The sequence below is a fragment of the Gambusia affinis genome, linkage group LG16, assembly GCF_019740435.1.
Source record: "Gambusia affinis linkage group LG16, SWU_Gaff_1.0, whole genome shotgun sequence".
Taxonomy (NCBI): Eukaryota; Metazoa; Chordata; class Actinopteri; order Cyprinodontiformes; family Poeciliidae; genus Gambusia; species Gambusia affinis.
Window position 1 is genome coordinate 23162679 of NC_057883.1, and position 24755 is coordinate 23187433.

At 41.6% G+C, this 24755-nt stretch overlaps 1 protein-coding gene and 2 long non-coding RNA genes across 3 annotated transcripts; all 3 read right to left on the minus strand.

The window, feature by feature from the left end:
* Positions 1–428: 428 nt before the first annotated feature.
* On the minus strand, positions 429–24598 carry LOC122846636. Its single transcript, XM_044143701.1, has 47 exons — positions 24435–24598; positions 24225–24337; positions 23976–24082; positions 23662–23838; positions 22948–23042; positions 22345–22426; positions 22127–22270; positions 21831–22042; positions 21632–21735; positions 21429–21547; positions 17609–17668; positions 13845–13952; positions 13447–13646; positions 13237–13349; positions 12988–13094; positions 12716–12886; positions 12424–12629; positions 12245–12345; positions 12010–12134; positions 11075–11230; positions 10295–10500; positions 10095–10180; positions 9834–9961; positions 9596–9721; positions 9308–9498; positions 9137–9228; positions 8337–8467; positions 8067–8191; positions 7836–7962; positions 6752–6964; positions 6430–6600; positions 5860–6006; positions 4825–4874; positions 4616–4748; positions 4407–4489; positions 4178–4304; positions 3850–4040; positions 3475–3565; positions 3255–3375; positions 2943–3124; positions 2353–2508; positions 2138–2271; positions 1922–2055; positions 1749–1843; positions 1368–1563; positions 974–1027; positions 429–875 (listed from the first exon to the last, which is right to left on the minus strand). The coding sequence occupies exons 1-47, from the start codon at positions 24596–24598 to the stop codon at positions 772–774; spliced, it is 6258 nt and encodes a 2085-aa protein (XP_043999636.1). The 3' UTR covers positions 429–771.
* On the minus strand, positions 18693–19008 carry LOC122845751. The gene is made up of 3 exons (XR_006373122.1): positions 18986–19008; positions 18862–18889; positions 18693–18768 (listed from the first exon to the last, which is right to left on the minus strand). It is a non-coding gene; the product is annotated as an uncharacterized LOC122845751 (long non-coding RNA).
* Positions 20623–21259, minus strand: LOC122845746. The gene is made up of 3 exons (XR_006373118.1): positions 21159–21259; positions 20761–20960; positions 20623–20663 (listed from the first exon to the last, which is right to left on the minus strand). It is a non-coding gene; the product is annotated as an uncharacterized LOC122845746 (long non-coding RNA).
* Positions 24599–24755: the final 157 nt, after the last annotated feature.

The window sequence follows — 24755 nt, forward strand, 5'->3', positions numbered from 1 at the left end:
CTTAAGTTCTCCATCTGTGTTCTTGGTGTTTGTGGTGAAATCAGTGAAAGCAAATGCATCAAAATCTCTCTCAATCCGAGATTATCTAAAACTAGATTGGAAAATCTACAGTTATGTAGACGCTGTCCTGGCCCTGAAGTAAAGTGAAACTTGTTATTTACTGGGTTGTCTTCATTTCTACAATAACTATGAGCTAGCGATAAGTCCAAAATTATTCATACCCCTGGTAGAATCATTTACATTTCTGAAAGGAAATAAGTCATGAGCTGTTTTTTGGGTAAGGTTTAGGGTTCTTCTGTTCATAAAAACATTCTGTAAGGATTTTATGATGGATATTTTATATGAAAAGTAGTTTCATGCCACTTACTTGTCGAAGTTGATGTACAATAAAAACATGTTTACCATTAAAAAAGACAGAAGCATCATACTTATGTTAATGTGCATTTATTAATTTAGATAATAGCATTACTATTTAAAGTACAGGAGGAAAAGAATTACATCTGAAAGAATAAAAACCATTGCAATTAATTTGTATTGTGATTTAGCACTTTATATGAATGTTCTCTTTAATTTTCCACTAATTTCCATCAACAAGTTATGTAGAGATTTAAATGATTCTTCTGATATAGATTAGATTCATGATGCTAATAAAGACATCAAAAAGGTGAGATGAAGTATTTTTTGTACATGTGAGTAAATAATAGAGCTAATAGTGATAATAACTGTAGGCTGTATGAAAGCACTGCCTGAGTTATTGCAGCAGTGGGGCTCTTAGGCTGGTCGCAGGATTATTTGTAGAGCAGCTGTGAGTAGAGCGGTCAGGAGAACAGAGGCTGGTGATTTTGTGAACTCCAGGACACCACTGGTGGTTGCAGCTGGAAATCAAACAAACACAGTCCATTTACAACATTCCTGATTTAAACTCTACTGCTGAATATTTAGAAATGATTTAATGTAAGTAAAGTATGCTCACATTGGGATGATATTGATGTACTGGCTGGGGTTGTACTTGAACTGTTTGTGGTTCCTAAAGCAAAGAATTAAGTTTGTTAGACAGTGGCACCCCCTAGTGGCTGTAAAGAGTAAAACTACAACAGAAGACCTTTGACACCACACCATGAACAAGTTACTGCAGACACTTAAATGAAACGAGACCGTTCATTAGAATTGTTATTTAATCACATAAAATCCATAAGATGTCTAATTTTTCCTTTATCTCACAAAGCTCCAACAGTTCCAAATGAAAACTGTTCAGTACAGAAAACACATGATGGGAAAATATTTTTTCATTTTAGGCAGTAGTTTATCTAAATTTATATTCATCACCCGTATTGGACCATTTTTAAAGAGAAAGGTGAGAGTTTTACCCTGTGGCTCAGTGCTGTTTGTACTGGTTGGTACTGTTGGGTCTGCCCGAGTGGTGATTAGACCCAAACCCAGTGTGTTCAGGTCAGACTGTAGCTGTAGGTTCACCCAGGTCTGAACCACAGTATCATTCTCAAACAGCTTGAGATCTCGTAGGTTTTCACCCATCAGACCTTGGACGTTGGCCACAGTCAGATTCTGTCCCGGAAAAAAACATACACAGGAAGATTTCTTTGAGGATCTTTAATTTTCAGGACCAGACCGTTACTGTAAGTAAATGAACTAGGTTGAGATTTGTTTTGTAGCTTTGGCCACTAAAATGACCACAGAACCTTCTCACGCAGACAGTTTCCTGGTGTCGTTTGTTTCACATGCAAACTTACAGTTATCACGTTGATATCCAGACTCCTGAAAGTCTGGACATCCATGCTGATGTTCTGTCTTGATAACGTTGCAATATCTGCTTGAGGTGCTCCCCCTACCGACCAGAAATAGGAAGGTTACCTTAGTGAAAGGTCCTTAGTTGTACAGTTAAGCAGTTACCAGTCATGCTCACCTAGATAGCCTTTAACCAGGTTAAAAAAGTTAATGGGATTATCACGATGGACGCTGAAGGAGGAGTTGCTGATCTCGAAGAGGACTCTCTTCTGCTCAGTTGAACATGATGCCACATTTAGATGCTTGGCATTTCTGACAACAGATCAAGAGACATTCAGTGTTACCTTATCGACTACAGTGGACATATCCATGTTATATCCATGCTGACACCAACCTGATACTGTCTGCTGTGATGGTCTGTAATGTGCTGGTGTCCAGTGAGCACAGGTTGGAGTCAATAATGTTCAGTTCACTGCTGCCCAGTGAATTTCCAGAGGTATTCAGGTACTTGGTGATGATTGCTTTGCTCTAAATGTAACATGAATAAAAACTCAAGTTACCAAATTCCAGTCAAATGAAAGTTTTGGTAATGTTTACGGTCTGCTGTACCTGTGCCATCTCCCATGCTCCATCTTCAGGTTTCATCAGAGCTGCCAAGGTATCCAGTGCAGTGATGTTCCACTTAGAGATGTCATCAGGTGTTGCTGAGCGAGAGACTGAAGCAAGCATCTGTACTTCCTGATCAGGAACTCCAGATGGGAATGCCTAGAGAGATGGATTGAGACAAATTGTGTTGAACAAACACCAAAATCTGACATTACATGCATTATCATCATCTTTGAAATGAAGTACATCAAATTCTGCTTTTAAACGTATTTGTGATGAATGAGAGTTTGCACTTATTTTAGAAAATGTACAAATCAGTTTGAGCTCAGTCCAGTCGTTAGTAATCGCTTTTAGTTAACCGCTTTTAGTTAGTAACCCTCTATATCAGGTTCCGCCACCTGGTGGATCTGGCATGCACACGCAGGGAAACTCACACATGCACATGAATATGTACATATCTGGCACATTTAAAAGCTTCAGGAGAAACCAACAACTACACTAAACTCTGGGAAAGTTTTTGTACTGTAAGAGAAGGAGGTTGGATTAAAAGCAGCTGTGAAAAACATAAAAAGTAACAGATATTCCCATGTCACCTGGTTGAGTTTATTGAGAATGATTCTTTTATAACCATCATCATCCACTTTCTGGCAGATGGAGTAGAGGTTATCTTTCAGAATGGGAACGTCCAGGCAGAGTTCAAACTGCAGCTGATTGTAGCCAAAGGGGAAGGAAGGGTCGCTGATGGTCACCTGGGTGATGTTCCCCTCACTGCATCCTTTTAAAAATTTTAGAAAATGAGTTGGAATTGGTTTGGAACTAATTTATTTCACTTAAGTAACTTAGTCTTTACTCATTTAGGGAATCTTGCAGTTTTGGCTTCGGTAGCTGCTTTTAAAAGTGTTTACCTGCTCCTCGTTTTGCTACTGTAGGGGTGAGCTCTGAAAACAGATTCCTGAGCTTCCTCTTCTGTGTTTTTTGATTCCTTAGGTCAGGCATGAAACCCTTAAGGAATCTTTTCTGTGTTGCCTGATAAAGTAGAAATAATGACAGTTAGTTCTTTCATGCAAAGACAAATGAGTTGTTGTTAGGTGAATTTATGTCGCATCTTAATGTTATCAGACTTACAGCTGTGAAATGTGTCCAGATGTTTCTTGTTAAATACAAAGGAAGTGTTCCCAGACTCTCTAGCGTCTGTTGGTCCCAACTGTTTACAGCTCTGAAAAAAGGTTTGTGCAAATATGACACATCTAAACAATATTTAAATATACATAAATCATCATTCAGACAACAAGCAAGGGATTAATTGTTGCTGGTGTGTTGCTGTGAAATCCATCTAAGTCTATCTGATTGTTTTAGCAGATAATCTAACATGCAAGTAAGCCTGGATGTTAGATGCAAATAAAGAGCCCACTTTATCCCGATTTATATGAAAATGCAGGACAACAGAAGCTGAGTGATTTTTTCTTGTAGATTAAATGACTGGATTAATTTCTTTAGTACCCGTATTGTGTTTTCCCAGACAGCAGCAGAGTTTCCATAGCAGCCACTTGGCTGGCAGAGAGGTCTTTGCAGGCTTTTAGTTTTTCCAGGATGAGAGGATCTGAGTTCTCAATGTCGGATCTATCCAGAGTGCAGACCATGTTCCCCAGGACCTCCACATTGTCTCTGCTCAGGTTGATGCCACTGATCCCCTGAAACAATGAAAATACAGCTCACCAGTGAATATGTTTCATTACTCTGCTGTAGAAGAGTAATTTGAAGTACATGTGCTTTGATGCATGCTGGAGGTAGGCTCTTTGTATATTCATTCTCTGTTTTATTGGCTCACCAAGCAGTCTCGAGCTTCCCTGAACTTCTGTGGGCCCTTGTTCAAGATGCTGGAGGCCACAGAGAAGTCTGTAGCACCCAGGGCAGAAAAGTAGGACCTGCAGTTTGCTTTCTGGACATTTTTGGAGCTGTTGGTGGGGATTGTTGTAAAAACAAAAATCAAAATGATCAGATAGGTTTTTCAAACAACGGGCACAAGAGTTACAATAATTAGGTGGAGAGAAACTCACTCCAAGTAGAGAAGCAGGTCTGAAGGGTAATCAGTGAAGTTCTGAGAGAGGTCGTCACGGATCAGATTGTACATGCAGGTCAGCTGGAGGTTACAATGTGAAAAATTGAATTTATTGATTCAAATGTGTGGACTATAACTTTTAATGTAGAGTAAACACGGTTCTCTGCTTCCCATGAAGTGAATTGTTAGTGTTGCAACAGATCTTACCTGAGATTCCTTCAGCTCCACCTTAGCCCTGCCTTTCCTCGGCCTGCAGGCGTGGATCAACTGACTGATTTGGGCTTTTCTCATTTTCTTAACCGTGCCGCATGTGAAGCCTTGCAGCACAAATGGAGAAAGCCTTCAGAGAAAAGGAAACAAAGATTACACCAGAGATATTCAAAGATTCACACTAAATGGCAGATTTGATCACTTACTGCTCAGTGTCAAAATTTGTCCCAGCCAGCGTAGCAAAAAACATGGTGGACTGAAAAAAAATAGAAAAAAGACATTAAGACGTTAGTTGAGCTTCTGTTTTCTAAATTTGAAAAGCAAAGGAGTAAATTCAGGTTAGTTTGACATTAAACTGTTGTCTGAACAAAAACTACAAGTCAGTGAAATTAAATACCAAGAACTATAAGATAAAAAATTATACTTTCTTACAAACATCTTGTTTTTTTCTGGCCCAGTTGAATCATAATAAAAATTATTTAAAAGTGCATGTAATTTTTTTTCATCAGTGGAAAACAAACAATAATTTTCATTTATAAGATTACTTTGATTTTATATTGTTCCAAAACATTATGAAATAGGAAGTACAGACTTGACTGTAGATTTGTTTGCATTGTTCTATTTCATCCCTACTGACCGCCAGAGGGCGGTGCTGAAAGCACTGAATGTTCCCTTCGCGCATGCGCCGTTCGAGTAATAATATCAACAGAGTCACACCTGTGACATATCGGATGGTCAATCACAGGCTATATAGCATGACGTCATCCGAGACTTTGCTCCTACAGAATCTTCTCGCGAAATGCAAGGATTCTGAGTGACAGAGAATCTCTGGCGGTCATCCGGGATTCATAGAACCGTAGTGACATACGTATCTTTCGTTTTAAAAGGTTAAAATTGTATAAGTGCCTGGATAGATTGATTATTGTCCATGTTAGATATTTTTAGAACGATGCTTTGCTGCACTGAGTTCCTTACATAAACCTTCTGCATGTGTTCAGGTAGCATAAAAAATGTTCCTTTACATTTCTAAGAAAATATTGGACACATTTAGACAGCAGAAGTCTCCAAGTGGACATATTTTAAACTTTTGCGTTACCTTTGCATATTTAACGTGGCTTGTCAAACTCTCTTTTTAACAAATTTAGCTTTGGGGAGATTGCGCATGTTTCAAAGTTAATCCACTGACAGCCTGGATCTACTTCACACTATTATCCATTCTGCATTAAACAGAAAACACTGACCTGATCTGCGGTCCAGGTCTTCTTGTTTATCGCGGTGATGTTGGCTGTTCCCTCAGAAAACAGCAGCAGGGAGGGTGGAATCTCTGTTGCTAAGGCGTCAGGGACGTTCTCCACCACTTTGGTTGGACTGGAGTCCACAGAAATGATCTGGAAGGAGGTTACATGCATTAGATTATGCATTCACTCAGCAGTAAGCAAGAGAAAAAGTTCCACCAGTTCTTGAGTCTTTTCACTTTTTGGACACTATAACAAAGCTTGTTTTTAAGTCTAATGAGTAGAACTGTTTCGTGTTTTAACAGCATCAGTCTTAAAAATTATACATGTGGAACATTTTAGTTGCTGCAACTTGTACAGTTGATGCACAACTTTCAGTCAATGTCTCATTGTGTGTCTTTCATTTAAAAATAAAGATTAAAATCAAACATACATATTGAAATATCTGTATTTTCTACACAAATAGGTTCCCAATCCCAACTAGGAACTAAGTGGCAGATTTTTTTTGTTTTATTCACATGATGCTCTGAATAGATGATCATGAATGAAGTTAAGATAGAAGTCTCATCTTTTTACCTTTTTGACAAAAGCCTCCTGGACAACCTTCGGGGCTTCCAGCATGTTGGAAACAAGTGTTGGGTTCTTGGAGGCGCTGAGTATTTCAGAAGCTGAGATGCTGTTGATTGACTTTGAAGGAACTCCAATGATAAGAGTCCCTAGAGACTCCAGAGAGGCAGCGCTGTTGATCTGTCAGTCATATTCCATCCATTAAAAACATGATCAGTGAACTGGAAGCTGATTGCAGGCAACTTTCTAATCTGTCAAGCTATATTTAATTTACACTTCATGGATAAAAGAATTAAAGACGTGATAATTATGTATGTTGTTGGGCTTGTACCTGAAAGCTTGAGGAGGTGATTTGGTTGATGATGTTGCTGGCCTGGTCCTTTCCCCAGGTGTTCACTGAGCCCAGGATGGACAAAGACAAAACCAGCAATTCAGGAGACACAGACATGATCTGGCTGTTTGTCAGGCCAGAAGACGCACTTCCAAGGTCTTTAAACGTTTGTGCTGTGAAGACCTTGATGTTGGATGCCAGAGCTGCAGCTCTCTGTTTAATAAGACACACATCATTAGTGGCTATGAACTAAATTTTTGGTCAAAACATCCCTCTACATCACAACAGTCAGTCATATATTAAATAAAGATAACTGTTTTATGTGAGATTTTCATATTTTTAAGAATAATACCGTCAGTACAGCCTTTGTATAAATGATCATTTGGTTAGCAGATCAACACATCTGAACCTGCTGGGTTCAAATGAACCCAGATTTATAGAAAGGTGTGATGGCTCCCTGCTGTGTTGCAATGTGGCCGGTTAATTGTCTTTCAATTAAGGTCTTCAAATTGTGGGAGTTGCTTATGATCATGTGTCCACCCGGATCGTATTTAAGGAGCGCCCGTTCCACTCATGGCAGATGAGATCCAGACCCAGAGCCGGGGCCAGACGGCGTGGGGCGCAGCAGACGCTTGACCCGGTGTGGGAGCAAGCGCTTTCAGAAACTACAAATGGTTTCTGAAAGTTGTCTTTAAGTGTCGGGACATCCTGGTTACCCGTCTCTATGTTGCCCTGTGATGGACTGGTGATTTGTGAACCCACAATAACTAATGGACACATAAACTGAACTATGGGAATATACAATGGATGGACAGAAGGGGCTTGAGCTCCTGAAATAATCTGTTAAGATCATTTTTAATGGGGTCTCAAGTATTGGTGGGTTTCAGTAGACAGCAGCAGTTCCTGACCCCAACCATTAACAGGGGTCCACTGTGTAAACAATATTTAAACCCATCAGTACAATCAAATGATTGCTGTTTGACAAAAAAAGAGAAATCTTGAATGCAATAAAGACAAAAGCTTGTTGCTACAGATCATACAGACTGTCACTGAATAGAACCTCTGTGACGTTTTCATCTGGTACCTCAGGATTCTCTGTGCTGTTGCAGAATGTATTCAGCTTGTCCAAGATGGCCATCGTATCGTTTTCATTAAGAGAAGCAAATAAGGAGCTTGGGATGTCAGGGGAGCAGAGTAAAGAGCCTGGCAGCCTGAATGAAAGATGACATGTTGACAGATGATTTTAGCAAAATGAATAAAACTTATTACTTTCTTTTAATAATAATGTTTCCTTTTCAAACTGGTGGATAGTTACATAATGAGTCCAAAGGATGGGTAGAACTCAAAAAGCTGGAAGATGTAGTAGTTGGTTACATCTTGTGGGACCGCTGGGTTGTTAAAGAGCTCCAGATTAGCCTTATCCTTCAAGAACACATTCAGCTTCAAAAGTAGATGAGAAAAACACACAAAACAGGTCAGAGACTTTCAGACGAAACCTGCTGGATCACACAGGTCAAATTAGCAGGTTTGCAAAATTTTGATTTTGTTTGTTGGTAGGTTCCGAATTGAAAGTTTGCAGAAATACCTGGGAGGTGTTGACAAAGCTTTTGAAATCATCCAGAGTGATAAATATCACAAAGCTGCCGATGTAGTTGACAAACCAGGAGGTGGAGTTCAGATCTGGGTCTGTGGCGTTGTAGCATCTGGCCACAGATCCTGAGGACAAACAGGGATTTTCAGTGTTCTAGGCAGCAGATTTCACTAATGTTATTAAAATGTAGTAGATGTTTTCTATCTGTTTCAAAATCCAACTTTTCATGGACTGTTGATGCCGTGGTGACTGCATGTGTTTGTCAATTCCAGGTTGCTGCTGAGCTCTTGCAGCAGAAGCAGGTGCAGCTGGTCCCACTCTGCCTCATGAAGTATAAAGCTAGGTGGGACACTGATCTCAGGGCCTCTTGGCCAACTGGGCAGCTTGTGTGCTGCAGCTTTGTGGTGGTATTGAGGGAAGTATATGCACTTATTCTTTTTTTCCAGGCTAGTAGATGAGTGGGGCATGAGTGTTTATGAAGACATCAGGTTCCTGGTCTCTCCCAGGTTAGATTGCTGGAGGATTGTGTCTTATTAGAAACCCTGGATTTTGTCATTTACACTCTCATTTTCCTCAGCTTTTCCAAGATTCCTCCTGGCTTATTTTTAAATAAAACATTAACTATAGCTTCCTGGTTTTGCCTCTTCATTCCCTGGTCATTTGTTACTTTCCCCTCCAACACCCTTAGACTGCCTTGGGGATGTAACAACACCAATTAATCAAAAATATATTCTTAAAGTGTAAAAGAGACTTAAGACGTCTATCTTGTGTCACATTTTTCTTCAAAATCTCACCAGCACCAAGATAACTTCTGATGGTGGTGTACACATCTGGCTGTCCAAAGTCTGAACCGGTGAAGGTGAAGTTCTTTCCCATGAAAGACACCCTGTGAAACAGCAAGCAATGAAATGTGGTTACATGGGGATCTTTTGTCAGTGTTATGACAACACGAGACACTGACTCACAGTTTTTGGAAGGTGAGACATGAAGCATTCTGCACTTCGTTGTAGCTGATGAGGTCCTTGGTGAGGAACTTCAAATAGTTCCTCAAACGTACGTTAAACCACAGATCAACCTCAGATCTTCTGTTGCTGCTCAGAGCCAAAGGCCAAACACAGGGAAGGATGATCCTCCTCACATCGTCTGGGACGTCCTCCTGCAGGTGTTGTACAGAAATATTAAACAGTGAGGAGAACACAAGCAGATTCACCCATATATGTTACTATACATTTAAATTTGAGACGGGGACATACGTTTTCTAGGAAGGAAGGAGTGTTGTTGTAGTTGCTGAAGATGATGCAGATGTCTGTACTGTTCTTGACGACATCAGGCTGATTGAGCAACTGACTCAGCTCTGATGTGCTGATGGTATTCAGGAGCTGGAGAAGAATAAAACCATGTTCCAATTCACTGATGCAGATATAACACTTCATTGTCACCTTGCCACTAAACCTGACAACACAAATCTACATGAATGAATTCATTCTGTACCTCTGACTCTCGCTTTGGTGGCAGAAGAGATATGAATGTCGCCACATCAGGAAATCCAAAGCTGAGGAAGATGTTCTGCAGGAAGAGGTAGAAGCTTCCACCTCTGTAACACTTCAGCAGCGTTGAATCTGTGTCGCAAAGTATGTTATAATATTTTACACATAGATGCAATAAAAATAAACACATTTGGAGCAGACCGCCCTCTCATGTTTCTTGTAGTTCTGATAAGTCAGGTGCTGTGCAGCACTTTTATAGACAAACCTTGGAGGAAAATGAGGATGTTTCTGTAGACTTCGGTTTTAGTGTTGTTGCTGAGCGTTGTCTGTATTGTGTCAAGCACATTTATCCTGGATAAACATGAGATTAATTCATCAGTTAGAAAATGATCTAACAAAATTCTACAGTTCAGTCACTGTTTTCTATGTCCTGCAAACTCTTGTTTGGATCATTTGAGTCCTTACATCTCCTGGCTGGTGGCACAGCTCCTGTTTGCTACTAGACTGACAAAGCGTGGCACCAGATTTGGAGAGAGGTCAATGAGCAACGGCTGCAGTCGCCCTCGCCACTGCAGGAAGTCTTCGTCACTGACAGCTGGAAGACCTCCCCTGTCAAAAACCGCCTGGAGGAAGGCAGATTTCACTTCCTGTGTGTAGTTCACCGACTGGGCCTGCAGGGAAACAGAGCAGGAAATACAATCAAACTATAATCAGAATGTATTATTTTTAATAATATTGTATAATCCATTTTAAATACTGATTGCGTTAATATCGAAGCATCCGAATTGTACTGAATGCAAATTGTACATGTTCTACTCTTAACTTTTTCATAGGGTAATATGATAGTGTGAAGCAGATAGCTGCTATATCTGGTGGTGTCACATCTTTAATTTGTTGGAGTAAAATGTAGAAGTAAGCCGAGCTTTGGGTATTTACTTTAAATAATCTTTAGTTCTTGATAACAATGTGATGTGACTAAAATTTGGGAAACATCAAGCATCGTGATTAGGAAATTATGCCAGAAATATGAGTGAGATTTGAAGTTTTGGCTTTTAGATGAAAATTATGACTAAATCAAGTGAATGTCCACTGAAATCATCAGTTTACTCCGTTTTAAAAATAGTGACAGATTATGTTTGTTAAAAGTTCTGTAAATCTCCAACAATCAGGTAAAAGAACCTTGTTACTTTTAACCAGCAAAACTTTCATGACTGAGCAGAAGGTGAACAGGTCAGCTTTGCTTACCGCCACTGCTTGAGCGAGTGAATCAAAGAAAGCAGCAAAGTCAGCCGGCTTGATGACTGCCATGACTTTTGTCACATCTTGCGTTCCGTTTAGCTGTGAAGGGATTGCTGCAAGCTCCTTCAGCTGACTGAAAGTGAGAAGATCCGCCACCTCAGCCTAGACACAAGAAGCCATGAATCACTATAGACATAATTCAACTGTTAGGAGCCCAGCTGTTTAGCCTAAGTTCAGCAGCAGACTATTCATATTTAAACATTGTTTCATTTAGATAAGTAAGCCACTGCTACAGCAAAACAAAACAATGATCAGCAGCAGATGACAGCATAACACATACACATCCTCAAACCCTTCCTAGAAATCCTCATCCTGTAATTTCTACTGCTGAGAATAAATAATTCTCTGTTTTCCTCTATCTCTTTTAACTATTTGCATGTTCGTATCATTTACATAGAGCAGGCAAGCAAAGCTAAAGCTAAAGGAAATGACACGTTAGGAAACACATCGTATAGGGCGTTACTTAGAGGCTAACAAGTGAATTACAAACTGTTGCTTGATGCCATTTTGCTCTGTTAGCCCATAAGGAGAGCATGAACTATGCACCAGCTGTATTTTGACATTAATAAATGGAATTCATGAATTCGACTCATTGACTTTTCTTCAACCTCAGAAATCAAGACCCTAATGGAAAAGGATAATTCTCCATGCTACACTTCCATTCATGCTGAAAAAGTAAAATTATAGCTCATAACGTCTTTTATTAACTTAGACATACAAATAAAGACAACAATTAAATATCATTTATCTGCTGACTTAAACTCATTCAGACACATTTATATGTGTGCCAAACCATATGCTTAAATTTGATCAACATACATTTACAAATTGCATAAAATCAGTGCAAATACGCTAATTTTCAGATTAAAATCCATGCTTACTCCTTTGAAATCTTTCTTCAGAGACAGAAAATTCTTGAAAGAGGCTTGAAGACGAAACTGACCAAAGTTGTCTTCAAGCCAACCTCTGTCATTAGTTTCAATCTCAGCGTTAAAACAGGAAAGTCCTAAACATAAAGTGATCAAATGGTTAGATTTTACAATAGATGAAACGACAATTAATGCATTTTATACGGGTCAGAAAATCGACCATTACTCTGTTATTAAACACGGTTACCTGAAGTTAACTGAGCTTTGAGATAGTCCAATCCAAACTTTAGAACCTCTTGGTTCTGTGCTTCGGAGAGCTGGCTAATAATGTTGTCCAATCCTTTGACTCTGAAAATAAAAGCATTTATGTTTAGTCACTCCAAGGGTAAAGCAAAAACGTGGGAGCAAGGTTGAAATTTGACTCACATTTGTTGGTATGAACTGCAGGAGATGTTTCTGGGAATTATATCAAAGGTTGTTGACTTGATGCTAGGGAGGAAGAGTGGCAGGTAGACTTGGAACCATAACCTAAAGCCCTCGGGATTTAGAAGGTGGAACTTTGGTGCGAGTGCAGTTATTGTCAGATTTAGAATATTGTCACGCATGTTGGGGTTAACAGCAGTCAGATTTTGCTAAAAAGATAAAAAAGGAAATTGAGCAAAATCGTTAGATGTCAACTGAAAAACACAAAAATGTATCAATAAAAAACAGATCTAACCTTAACAAGACCATCAACAAATGTGTCGAAGAACGACTCCAGGTTTTCCAAGGAAGCTGATGTAGTGAAACGATCAAAAACGGTGATGACAAGGGAGACATTGGCAAGAATATCGGGTTGAAGGAGAAATTCAGCTTTTTCTCCAGAAGAAACTGAATCTACTATGGTAATCTGTCAGTAAGAGGAAAAAAATATAATGGTATGGGCCTGCCACAAAGCGGAGACCGAGCTCTAGTTTTCTCACAGCATCTACTGTAGGATGTGTGGCTTACCTGAGAGAGGTTGAAGAATTTGAGCTCAGAATATGTTGCGGATTGAGAAAATGGGCCCAGGTTTGTTTCCACCCACTGGGAATCGGTCTTGATGTTTACCCTGCAAGCTAAGGCACATGTATGCACATATCAACTTTCCTTTCTTCTGACTGTTTCGTCCATTTTTGTTTTAATTGCTATGAGGGATTTGTACTTTGCCATCAACAAAGCTGTGGCCAAGACACCACGGTGTTAATATAGAAAACTTACCTGGCTGGTTGATGACAGAAGCAGAGTTTTTCAGGTACTGCAGTAAAACAGCTGCAATTTCTTCTTGTCTTTTCTGAGCTATGGCAGACACAACTTTGCCCATCCCACTCACACTGCAAAGATTGGAATAAATCTTTTAGACAGGGTCCCTTAAGAGTTCTCTGTGATTTGGAGCATTCAAAACATTGATGTTCTTAATATAAAACTCACATGACATGGTATTTTGTGCAGTTGATGTTGGTAATTACACCTTGGAGCATTTGTGGAGTGAAACTTGGGAGAACCGGGACCAGTTTGACATGGAACCAGTCAAAAAGATCCTTTTCAGGGAACTCTGACAAATCGGGACCGATGATGACGTAGGTCTTGTTCATGATGCGATCTCTCACGTCAACTTGAAACTGTGGAACCTTAATATTCATGACAGGAGAGAAATCCGATGCCACTTAGTTGCTACGATGCAAGTCCACCATGTGGTATTTTTGAAAAGTGGCTAAAACAGTAAGGTCTTATGTATTACTGCAATATTATGATTTCAATAGCTTTTCAATGCCATTGACATAGCTTTTAAAACCAGGATTCTTGTGCCACCTGAAGGTGTAGCTTACCTTCTCCTTCTCTGTAAGTTTGGTAAAGAATGTGTCCACGTTTTCAACAGCGTTTCCAACCTGCAGTCGCTCAAAGACTTGATCGACAAATTTTGTGTCATTTGAGATGTCAGCAGTATCTCTGCTACCTGAGAGGGAGACAGTTTGGACAAGGCGTCGGCCTGCAACGATAGAAAGCAACAATTCAGCTCAAGTCATTGTGGAAATTGGGTAAAGAATTCTGCAGAGCCCCCTTAAATCTTGTCAACTGCTTTAATTACTCACACTGGAGAAGTTTGGATAAAGGGCTTTCAAATCCTCTACGCCAAATTGAGAGAAATTGCCAAGGTTGGCCTGTAGCCAGAGCTGACTACTATTGGCAGAAGACACACAGCCTGGATCTGAAAAACAACAGGAGTCAGAACACCGCCTGGTGTGCAATCACTACATTACCGAGGAGGCCGGGAACCTGCATGCACTTACCTGGCAAATCCTTTCTGGAAAGGAACGGTCGGATGAAGTGAGTAAAGACTGCTCGCTCTCTGTCGTTGTCCATCAGTGGGCTTCGGTTGCTGAATGCTCCGGCGCTAAAATTTGAGCAAGGGATTTCAACGTCAAAGGAGTCTGCCAGTTTCTTTGAGATATTGCGACGCTCATGCAATTAGTTCTCCAGGTACTTACACAATTTGGTAGGTCTGGCAGCTGAAGTTGTAGGTGCCAAGGCAGAAGAGGAAATTGGTTGACGGGAGGCCAGGAATGGACGAGATCCATCTGGAACCAACTTCTAACAAATACTTCACTCTTCAGTTGATCCTGTGTAAGGTTTTCAGCAAGCACTTCTCTCAGAGCATCAAGAGGATTGGAATAGGCTGAGCTCATGGCGGTGGGGGCCTGGAATTTGGGGAAAGATAGGTAGCATGTAGAAATGACACCAAAAAGCGCTCAGTATTTTTGAAATGATGGCGCTGGATATACCATGGCGGAGAATGAGGCCAGAGCCTGCCTGAGTACTGGAGAAGCTTTTTAAAGAAGCTGCCAAACTTCCACCACGTACATCTGGTTGCTTTCAGAGAGCACTTCAAGAGCGTGGCCAACTTTTCTGCTGAGAGTCTTGTTGTCTGAAGAAGAAATAAATCAAACTTTGAGCACGTGGGTTGTTTTGGATTTACACCTTGCAATGAAACATCTTACCGGGGCACAGGCATGTGCAGTGATGGTGAAGTTGCACGGCTTCAGTAGAATTGTCATCATTCAGTGCTTGGAGTTGAGAGCTGTGCAATGGAACCATAAAACATTGTTGCCTTGGTAACGTTGGGCAAACCCACTTGCTAACACTGCATCACATAAGACAGTCATCCTCTTACCTGTCTATCCCGGAGCAGATGAGTTTTTCTGTAAAAACACCACAATCGTGCATGAGCTACTGCTATTTGACACATTATATGCTGTTTCATCAATTCATAGATGGGTTATTCTCAGCAAACTTACCATCAACATGTGTGTCTTTGCACTGGGAACAAACAAAGCAACAACTGTTAGATCAGTGGCAAAAGCTACATAGACTTATACAGCGGCAATGTGCCACCCTCTAGTCCTGTAAATGAACATGACATGGTGTCTATATTCCTTGTGAAACACCTTTGAACCTGAGCTTACCGTGAAAGAATCCAGTCTTGCACAATCTGTTTGAAACAAAGTTGAAATTAGACATGGCTTCAATATGTCTCTTAAAGTAACAGTCCTACCGGGCTTTTCTGAGGGAATTGGTCATCGAAGCATTGGCCACACATACCTGGGAAGGCCTCCTGCAGCGATTCCAGGCTTGATCTCACGTCCATTGAAATGTGCAGTGGCAGGATCTTCAGGCTTTCCATTAGGCCAGTGACTCTGAAAAGAAGAAAGGAAAACCGTCATTAAGGGGACTGGTATGGAACCGTAGTTTGATGTGGATCAAATGCCAAGGATCAAATTCCTATCTTAGGGGTTTGGTCTTACATCGCTCTGTAGGATTCACAGCTGATGTTACTGGGTATCACCCGCAGGCTGTCAGGTTGGATGCTTGCTATCACAGGAATCAAATAGTCTTGGAACCACAGCTGGTAGTCTTCTACTTGAAAGACGTCAAATTTAAGAGCAAGGCTGCTCAGAGTCAGGTTTAAGATGGTCTCTCGTACCGCCACATTTTGGATGTAGGTTGTGTTTGTCTGTTAGGGAAAGCAGGAAAATTGTAACTCGGGAGGAGCTTTCATTCCAAGAGTATCCAAAACAGATAAACAATGTCCGTGGCAAAGTTTTGGACTCTGCTCTCATCAAAACCAACACAAAAGATTTCTTGGTCAACATTTGATCCGCCAATCATTTGAAGTACGTAGTACCTTCATTAACTTTTTACCTCTATCATATACCATATTAGTCCTAAGCAGGAGTTTTATGACATATCATTGGCAGAAAAAAATTTTTGAAGAAAAACTTTGGAGCAAAATGACAAAGTAAAAGTTTGGCATTTACCTGCTGGAGGGACTGTGTGAACACTAGGAAAAACTGACCAAGCTGCTCCACATTGCCGGACTGTGTCATGTTTGTCAACACCTCCTTTACAAGGGTGGCATCCTCCAGAGCACGGCTGTCTGGATCTGTTAGAAGCTCAGCCTTCTGTTTGGGTGAAAGAACGCTCACGAGTGCTCCCTGATGAAATAAACCAAGAGAACAGGTGAATTTCATTTCTCTTTCACATGACGCACCACGCCGTGTATGGGCCTGCCACAAAGCGGAGACCGAGCTCTAGTTTTCTCACAGCATCTACTGTAGGATGTGTGGCTTACCTGAGAGAGGTTGAAGAATTTGAGCTCAGAATATGTTGCGGATTGAGAAAATGGGCCCAGGTTTGTTTCCACCCACTGGGAATCGGTCTTGATGTTTACCCTGCAAGCTAAGGCACATGTATGCACATATCAACTTTCCTTTCTTCTGACTGTTTCGTCCATTTTTGTTTTAATTGCTATGAGGGATTTGTACTTTGCCATCAACAAAGCTGTGGCCAAGACACCACGGTGTTAATATAGAAAACTTACCTGGCTGGTTGATGACAGCAGCAGAGTTTTTCAGGTACCAGTAAAACAGCTGCAATTTCTTCTTGTCTTTTCTGAGCTATGGCAGACACAACTTTGCCCATCCCACTCACACTGCAAAGATTGGAATAAATCTTTTAGACAGGGTCCCTTAAGAGTTCTCTGTGATTTGGAGCATTCAAAACATTGATGTTCTTAATATAAAACTCACATGACATGGTATTTTGTGCAGTTGATGTTGGTAATTACACCTTGGAGCATTTGTGGAGTGAAACTTGGGAGAACCGGGACCAGTTTGACATGGAACCAGTCAAAAAGATCCTTTTCAGGGAACTCTGACAAAACGGGACCGATGATGACGTAGGTCTTGTTCATGATGCGATCTCTCACGTCAACTTGAAACTGTGGAACCTTAATATTCATGACAGGAGAGAAATCCGATGCCACTTAGTTGCTACCATGCAAGTCCACCATGTGGTATTTTTGAAAAGTGGCAAAAACACTAAGGTCCTATGTATTACTGCAGTATTATGATTTCAATAGCTTTTCAATGCCATTGACATAGCTTTTAAAACCAGGATTCTTGTGCCACCTGAAGGTGTAGCTTACCTTCTCCTTCTCTGTAAGTTTGGTAAAGAATGTGTCCACGTTTTCAACAGCGTTTCCAACCTGCAGTCGCTCAAAGACTTGATCGACAAATTTTGTGTCATTTGAGATGTCTGTGCGCAGCAGTATCTCTGCTACCTGAGAGGGAGACAGTTTGGACAAGGCGTCGGCCTGCAACGATAGAAAGCAACAATTCAGCTCGAAGTCATTGTGGAAATTCGGGGTAAAGAATTCTGCAGAGCCCCCCTTAAATCTTGTCAACTGCTTTAATTACTCACACTGGAGAAGTTTGGATAAAGGGCTTTCAAATCCTCTACGCCAAATTGAGAGAAATTGCCAAGGTTGGCCTGTAGCCAGAGCTGACTACTATTGGCAGAAGACACACAGCCTGGATCTGAAAAACAACAGGAGTCAGAACACCGCCTGGTGTGCAATCACTACATTACCGAGGAGGCCCGGGGAACCTGCATGCACTTACCTGGCAAATCCTTTCTGGAAAGGAACGGTCGGATGAAGTGAGTAAAGACTGCTCGCTCTCTGTCGTTGTCCATCAGTGGGCTTCGGTTGCTGAATGCTCCGGCTAAAATTTGAGCAAGGGATTTCAACGTCAAAGGAGTCTGCCAGTTTCTTTGAGATATTGCGAACGCTCATGCAATTAGTTCTCCAGGTACTTACACAATTTGGTAGGTCTGGCAGCTGAAGTTGTAGGTGCCAAGGCAGAAGAGGAAATTGGTTGACGGGGAGGCCAGGAATGGACCGAGATCCATCTGGAACCAACTTCTAACAAATACTTCACTCTTCAGTTGATCCTGTGTAAGGTTTTCAGCAAGCACTTCTCTCAGAGCATCAAGAGGATTGGAATAGGCTGAGCTCATGGCGGTGGGGGCCTGGAATTTGGGGAAAGATAGGTAGCATGTAGAAATGACACCAAAAAGCGCTCAGTATTTTTGAAATGATGGCGCTGGATATACCATGGCGGAGAATGAGGCCAGAGCCTGCCTGAGTACTGGAGAAGCTTTTGGAAAAGAAGCTGCCAAACTTCCACCACGTACATCTGGTTGCTTTCAGAGAGCACTTCAAGAGCGTGGCCAACTTTTCTGCTGAGAGTCTTGTTGTCTGAAGAAGAAATAAATCAAACTTTGAGCACGTAGGGTTGTTTTGGATTTACACCTTGCAATGAAACATCTTACGGGGCACAGGCATGTGCAGTGATGGTGAAGTTGCACACGGCTTCAGTAGAATTGTCATCATTCAGTGCTTGGAGTTGAGAGCTGTGCAATGGAACCATAAAACATTGTTGCCTTGGTAACGTTGGGCAAACCCACTTGCTAACACTGCATCACATAAGACAGTCATCCTCTTACCTGTCTACCCCGGAGCAGATGAGTTTTTCTGTAAAAACACCACAATCGTGCATGAGCTACTGCTATTTGACACATTATATGCTGTTTCATCAATTCATAGATGGGTTATTCTCAGCAAACTTACCATCAACATGTGTGTCTTTGCACTGGGAACAAACAAAGCAACAACTGTTAGATCAGTGGCAAAAGCTACATAGACTTATACAGCGGCAAAGTGCCACCCTCTAGTCCTGTAAATGAACATGACATGGTGTCTATATTCCTTGTGAAACACCTTTGAACCTGAGGCTACTGTGAAAGAATCAGTCTTGCACAATCTGTTTGAAACAAAGTTGAAATTAGACATGGCTTCAATATGTCTCTTAAAGTAACAGTCCTACCGGGCTTTTCTGAGGAATTGGTCAGCAAGCATTGGCCACACATACCTGGGAAGGCCTCCTGCTGCGATTCCATGATTGATCTCACGTCCATTGATATGTGCAGTGGCAGGATCTTCAGGCTGTCCATTAGGCCAGTGACTCTGAAAAGAAGAAAGGAAAACCGTCATTAAGGGGACTGGTATGGAACCGTAGTTTGATGTGGATCAAATGCCAAGGATCAAATTCCTATCTTAGGGGTTTGGTCTTACATCGCTCTGTAGGATTCACAGCTGATGTTACTGGGTATCACCCGCAGGCTGTCAGGTTGGATGCTTGCTATCACAGGAATCAAATAGTCTTGGAACCACAGCTGGTAGTCTTCTACTTGAAAGACGTCAAATTTAAGAGCAAGGCTGCTCAGAGTCAGGTTTAAGATGGTCTCTCGTACCGCCACATTTTGGATGTAGGTTGTGTTTGTCTGTTAGGGAAAGCAGGAAAATTGTAACTCGGAGGAGCTTTCATTCCAAGAGTATCCCAAACAGATAAACAATGTCCGTGGCAAAGTTTTGGACTCTGCTCTCATCAAACCAACACAAAAGATTTCTTGGTCAACATTTGATCCGCCAATCATTTGAAGAACGTAGTACCTTCATTAACTTTTTACCTCTATCATATACCATATTAGTCCTAAGCAGGAGTTTTATGACATATCATTGGCAGAAAAAAATTTTTGAAGAAAAACTTTGGAGCAAAATGACAAAGTAAAAGTTTGGCATTTACCTGCTGGAGGGACTGTGTGAACACTAGGAAAAACTGACCAAGCTGCTCCACATTGCCGGACTGTGTCATGTTTGTCAACACCTCCTTTACAAGGGTGGCATCCTCCAGAGCACGGCTGTCTGGATCTGTTAGAAGCTCAGCCTTCTGTTTGGGTGAAAGAACGCTCACGAGTGCTCCCTGATGAAATAAACCAAGAGAACAGGTGAATTTCATTTCTCTTTCACATGACGCACATCACTGGGCCTGCCACAAAGCGGAGACCGAGCTCTAGTTTTCTCACAGCATCTACTGTAGGATGTGTGGCTTACCTGAGAGAGGTTGAAGAATTTGAGCTCAGAATATGTTGCGGATTGAGAAAATGGGCCCAGGTTTGTTTCCACCCACTGGGAATCGGTCTTGATGTTTACCCTGCAAGCTAAGGCACATGTATGCACATATCAACTTTCCTTTCTTCTGACTGTTTTGTCCATTTTGTTTTAATTGCTATGAGGATTTGTACTTTGCCATCAACAAAGCTGTGGCCAAGACACCACGGTGTTAATATAGAAAACTTACCTGGCTGGTTGATGACAGCAGCAGAGTTTTTCAGGTACCGCAGTAAAACAGCTGCAATTTCTTCTTGTCTGAGCTATGGCAGACACAACTTTGCCCATCCCACTCACACTGCAAAGATTGGAATAAATCTTTTAGACAGGGTCCCTTAAGAGTTCTCTGTGATTTGGAGCATTCAAAACGTTGATGTTCTTAATATAAAACTCACATGACATGGTATTTTGTGCAGTTGATGTTGGTAATTACACCTTGGAGCATTTGTGGAGTGAAACTTGGGAGAACCGGGACCAGTTTGACATGGAACCAGTCAAAAAGATCCTTTTCAGGGAACTCTGACAAAACGGGACCGATGATGACGTAGGTCTTGTTCATGATGCGATCTCTCACGTCAACTTGAAACTGTGGAACCTTAATATTCATGACAGGAGAGAAATCCGATGCCACTTAGTTGCTACCATGCAAGTCCACCATGTGGTATTTTTGAAAAGTGGCAAAAACACTAAGGTCCTATGTATTACTGCAGTATTATGATTTCAATAGCTTTTCAATGCCATTGACATAGCTTTTAAAACCAGGATTCTTGTGCCACCTGAAGGTGTAGCTTACCTTCTCCTTCTCTGTAAGTTTGGTAAAGAATGTGTCCACGTTTTCAACAGCGTTTCCAACCTGCAGTCGCTCAAAGACTTGATCGACAAATTTTGTGTCATTTGAGATGTCAGCGCAGTATCTCTGCTACCTGAGAGGGAGACAGTTTGGACAAAGGCGTCGGCCTGCAACGATGAAAGCAACAATTCAGCTCGAAGTCATTGTGGAAATTCGGGGTAAAGAATTCTGCAGAGCCCCCCTTAAATCTTGTCAACTGCTTTAATTACTCACACTGGAGAAGTTTGGATAAAGGGCTTTCAAATCCTCTACGCTCGCAAATTGAGAGAAATTGCCAAGGTTGGCCTGTAGCCAGAGCTGACTACTATTGGCAGAAGACACACAGCCTGGATCTGAAAAACAACAGGAGTCAGAACACCGCCTGGTGTGCAATCACTACATTACCGAGGAGGCCCGGGGAACCTGCATGCACTTACCTGGCAAATCCTTTCTGGAAAGGAACGGTCGGATGAAGTGAGTAAAGACTGCTCGCTCTCTGTCGTTGTCCATCAGTGGGCTTCGGTTGCTGAATGCTCCGACGCTAAAATTTGAGCAAGGGATTTCAACGTCAAAGGAGTCTGCCAGTTTCTTTGAGATATTGCGAACGCTCATGCAATTAGTTCTCCAGGTACTTACACAATTTGGTAGGTCTGGCAGCTGAAGTTGTAGGTGCCAAGGCAGAAGAGGAAATTGGTTGACGGGGAGGCCAGGAATGGACCGAGATCCATCTGGAACCAACTTCTAACAAATACTTCACTCTTCAGTTGATCCTGTGTAAGGTTTTCAGCAAGCACTTCTCTCAGAGCATCAAGAGGATTGGAATAGGCTGAGCTCATGGCGGTGGGGGCCTGGAATTTGGGGAAAGATAGGTAGCATGTAGAAATGACACCAAAAAGCGCTCAGTATTTTTGAAATGATGGCGCTGGATATACCATGGCGGAGAATGAGGCCAGAGCCTGCCTGAGTACTGGAGAAGCTTTTTGGAAAAGAAGCTGCCAAACTTCCACCACCATCTGGTTGCTTTCCAGAGAGCACTTCAAGAGCGTGGCCAACTTTTCTGCTGAGAGTCTTGTTGTCTGAAGAAGAAATAAATCAAACTTTGAGCACGTAGGGTTGTTTTGGATTTACACCTTGCAATGAAACATCTTACCGGGGCACAGGCATGTGCAGTGATGGTGAAGTTGCACACGGCTTCAGTAGAATTGTCATCATTCAGTGCTTGGAGTTGAGAGCTGTGCAATGGAACCATAAAACATTGTTGCCTTGGTAACGTTGGGCAAACCCACTTGCTAACACTGCATCACATAAGACAGTCATCCTCTTACCTGTCTACCCCGGAGCAGATGAGTTTTTCTGTAAAAACACCACAATCGTGCATGAGCTACTGCTATTTGACACATTATATGCTGTTTCATCAATTCATAGATGGGTTATTCTCAGCAAACTTACCATCAACATGTGTGTCTTTGCACTGGGAACAAACAAAGCAACAACTGTTAGATCAGTGGCAAAAGCTACATAGACTTATACAGCGGCAAAGTGCCACCCTCTAGTCCTGTAAATGAACATGACATGGTGTCTATATTCCTTGTGAAACACCTTTGAACCTGAGCTTACCGTGAAAGAATCCAGTCTTGCACAATCTGTTTGAAACAAAGTTGAAATTAGACATGGCTTCAATATGTCTCTTAAAGTAACAGTCCTACCGGGCTTTTCTGAAGGAATTGGTCAGCGAAGCATTGGCCACACATACCTGGGAAGGCCTCCTGCAGCGATTCCAGGCTTGATCTCACGTCCATTGAAATGTGCAGTGGCAGGATCTTCAGGCTTTCCATTAGGCCAGTGACTCTGAAAAGAAGAAAGGAAAACCGTCATTAAGGGGACTGGTATGGAACCGTAGTTTGATGTGGATCAAATGCCAAGGATCAAATTCCTATCTTAGGGGTTTGGTCTTACATCGCTCTGTAGGATTCACAGCTGATGTTACTGGGTATCACCCAAGGCTGTCAGGTTGGATGCTTGCTATCACAGGAATCAAATAGTCTTGGAACCACAGCTGGTAGTCTTCTACTTGAAAGACGTCAAATTTAAGAGCAAGGCTGCTCAGAGTCAGGTTTAAGATGGTCTCTCGTGCACACATTTTGGATGTAGGTTGTGTTTGTCTGTTAGGGAAAGCAGGAAAATTGTAACTCGGGAGGAGCTTTCATTCCAAGAGTATCCATAAACAGATAAACAATGTCCGTGGCAAAGTTTTGGACTCTGCTCTCATCAAAACCAACACAAAAGATTTCTTGGTCAACATTTGATCCGCCAATCATTTGAAGTACGTAGTACCTTCATTAACTTTTTACCTCTATCATATACCATATTAGTCCTAAGCAGGAGTTTTATGACATATCATTGGCAGGGAAAAACTTTTGAAGAAAAACTTTGGAGCAAAATGACAAAGTAAAAGTTTGGCATTTACCTGCTGGAGGGACTGTGTGAACACTAGGAAAAACTGACCAAGCTGCTCCACATTGCCGGACTGTGTCATGTTTGTCAACACCTCCTTTACAAGGGTGGCATCCTCCAGAGCACGGCTGTCTGGATCTGTTAGAAGCTCAGCCTTCTGTTTGGGTGAAAGAACGCTCACGAGTGCTCCCTGATGAAATAAACCAAGAGAACAGGTGAATTTCATTTCTCTTTCACATGACGCACCACGCCGTGTATGGGCCTGCCACAAAGCGGAGACCGAGCTCTAGTTTTCTCACAGCATCTACTGTAGGATGTGTGGCTTACCTGAGAGAGGTTGAAGAATTTGAGCTCAGAATATGTTGCGGATTGAGAAAATGGGCCCAGGTTTGTTTCCACCCACTGGGAATCGGTCTTGATGTTTACCCTGCAAGCTAAGGCACATGTATGCACATATCAACTTTCCTTTCTTCTGACTGTTTCGTCCATTTTTGTTTTAATTGCTATGAGGGATTTGTACTTTGCCATCAACAAAGCTGTGGCCAAGACACCACGGTGTTAATATAGAAAACTTACCTGGCTGGTTGATGACAGCAGCAGAGTTTTTCAGGTACCGCAGTAAAACAGCTGCAATTTCTTCTTGTCTTTTCTGAGCTATGGCAGACACAACTTTGCCCATCCCACTCACACTGCAAAGATTGGAATAAATCTTTTAGACAGGGTCCCTTAAGAGTTCTCTGTGATTTGGAGCATTCAAAACATTGATGTTCTTAATATAAAACTCACATGACATGGTATTTTGTGCAGTTGATGTTGGTAATTACACCTTGGAGCATTTGTGGAGTGAAACTTGGGAGAACCGGGACCAGTTTGACATGGAACCAGTCAAAAAGATCCTTTTCAGGGAACTCTGACAAAACGGGACCGATGATGACGTAGGTCTTGTTCATGATGCGATCTCTCACGTCAACTTGAAACTGTGGAACCTTAATATTCATGACAGGAGAGAAATCCGATGCCACTTAGTTGCTACCATGCAAGTCCACCATGTGGTATTTTTGAAAAGTGGCAAAAACACTAAGGTCCTATGTATTACTGCAGTATTAT

Excerpts from the sequence above, each read along its gene's own strand:
- LOC122846636 (XM_044143701.1), bottom strand. The coding sequence starts at position 24,598 with ATGAACAAGACCTACGTCATCATCGGTCCCGTTTTGTCAGAGTTCCCT. Across the intron at positions 22,427-22,947 it reads GCTGCAGGAGGCCTTCCCAG|CTCTCAACTCCAAGCACTGA; the intron begins GTATGTGTGGCC and ends TCCATTGCACAG. Across the intron at positions 1,028-1,367 it reads AAACAGCACTGAGCCACAGG|GAACCACAAACAGTTCAAGT; the intron begins GTAAAACTCTCA and ends TCTTTGCTTTAG.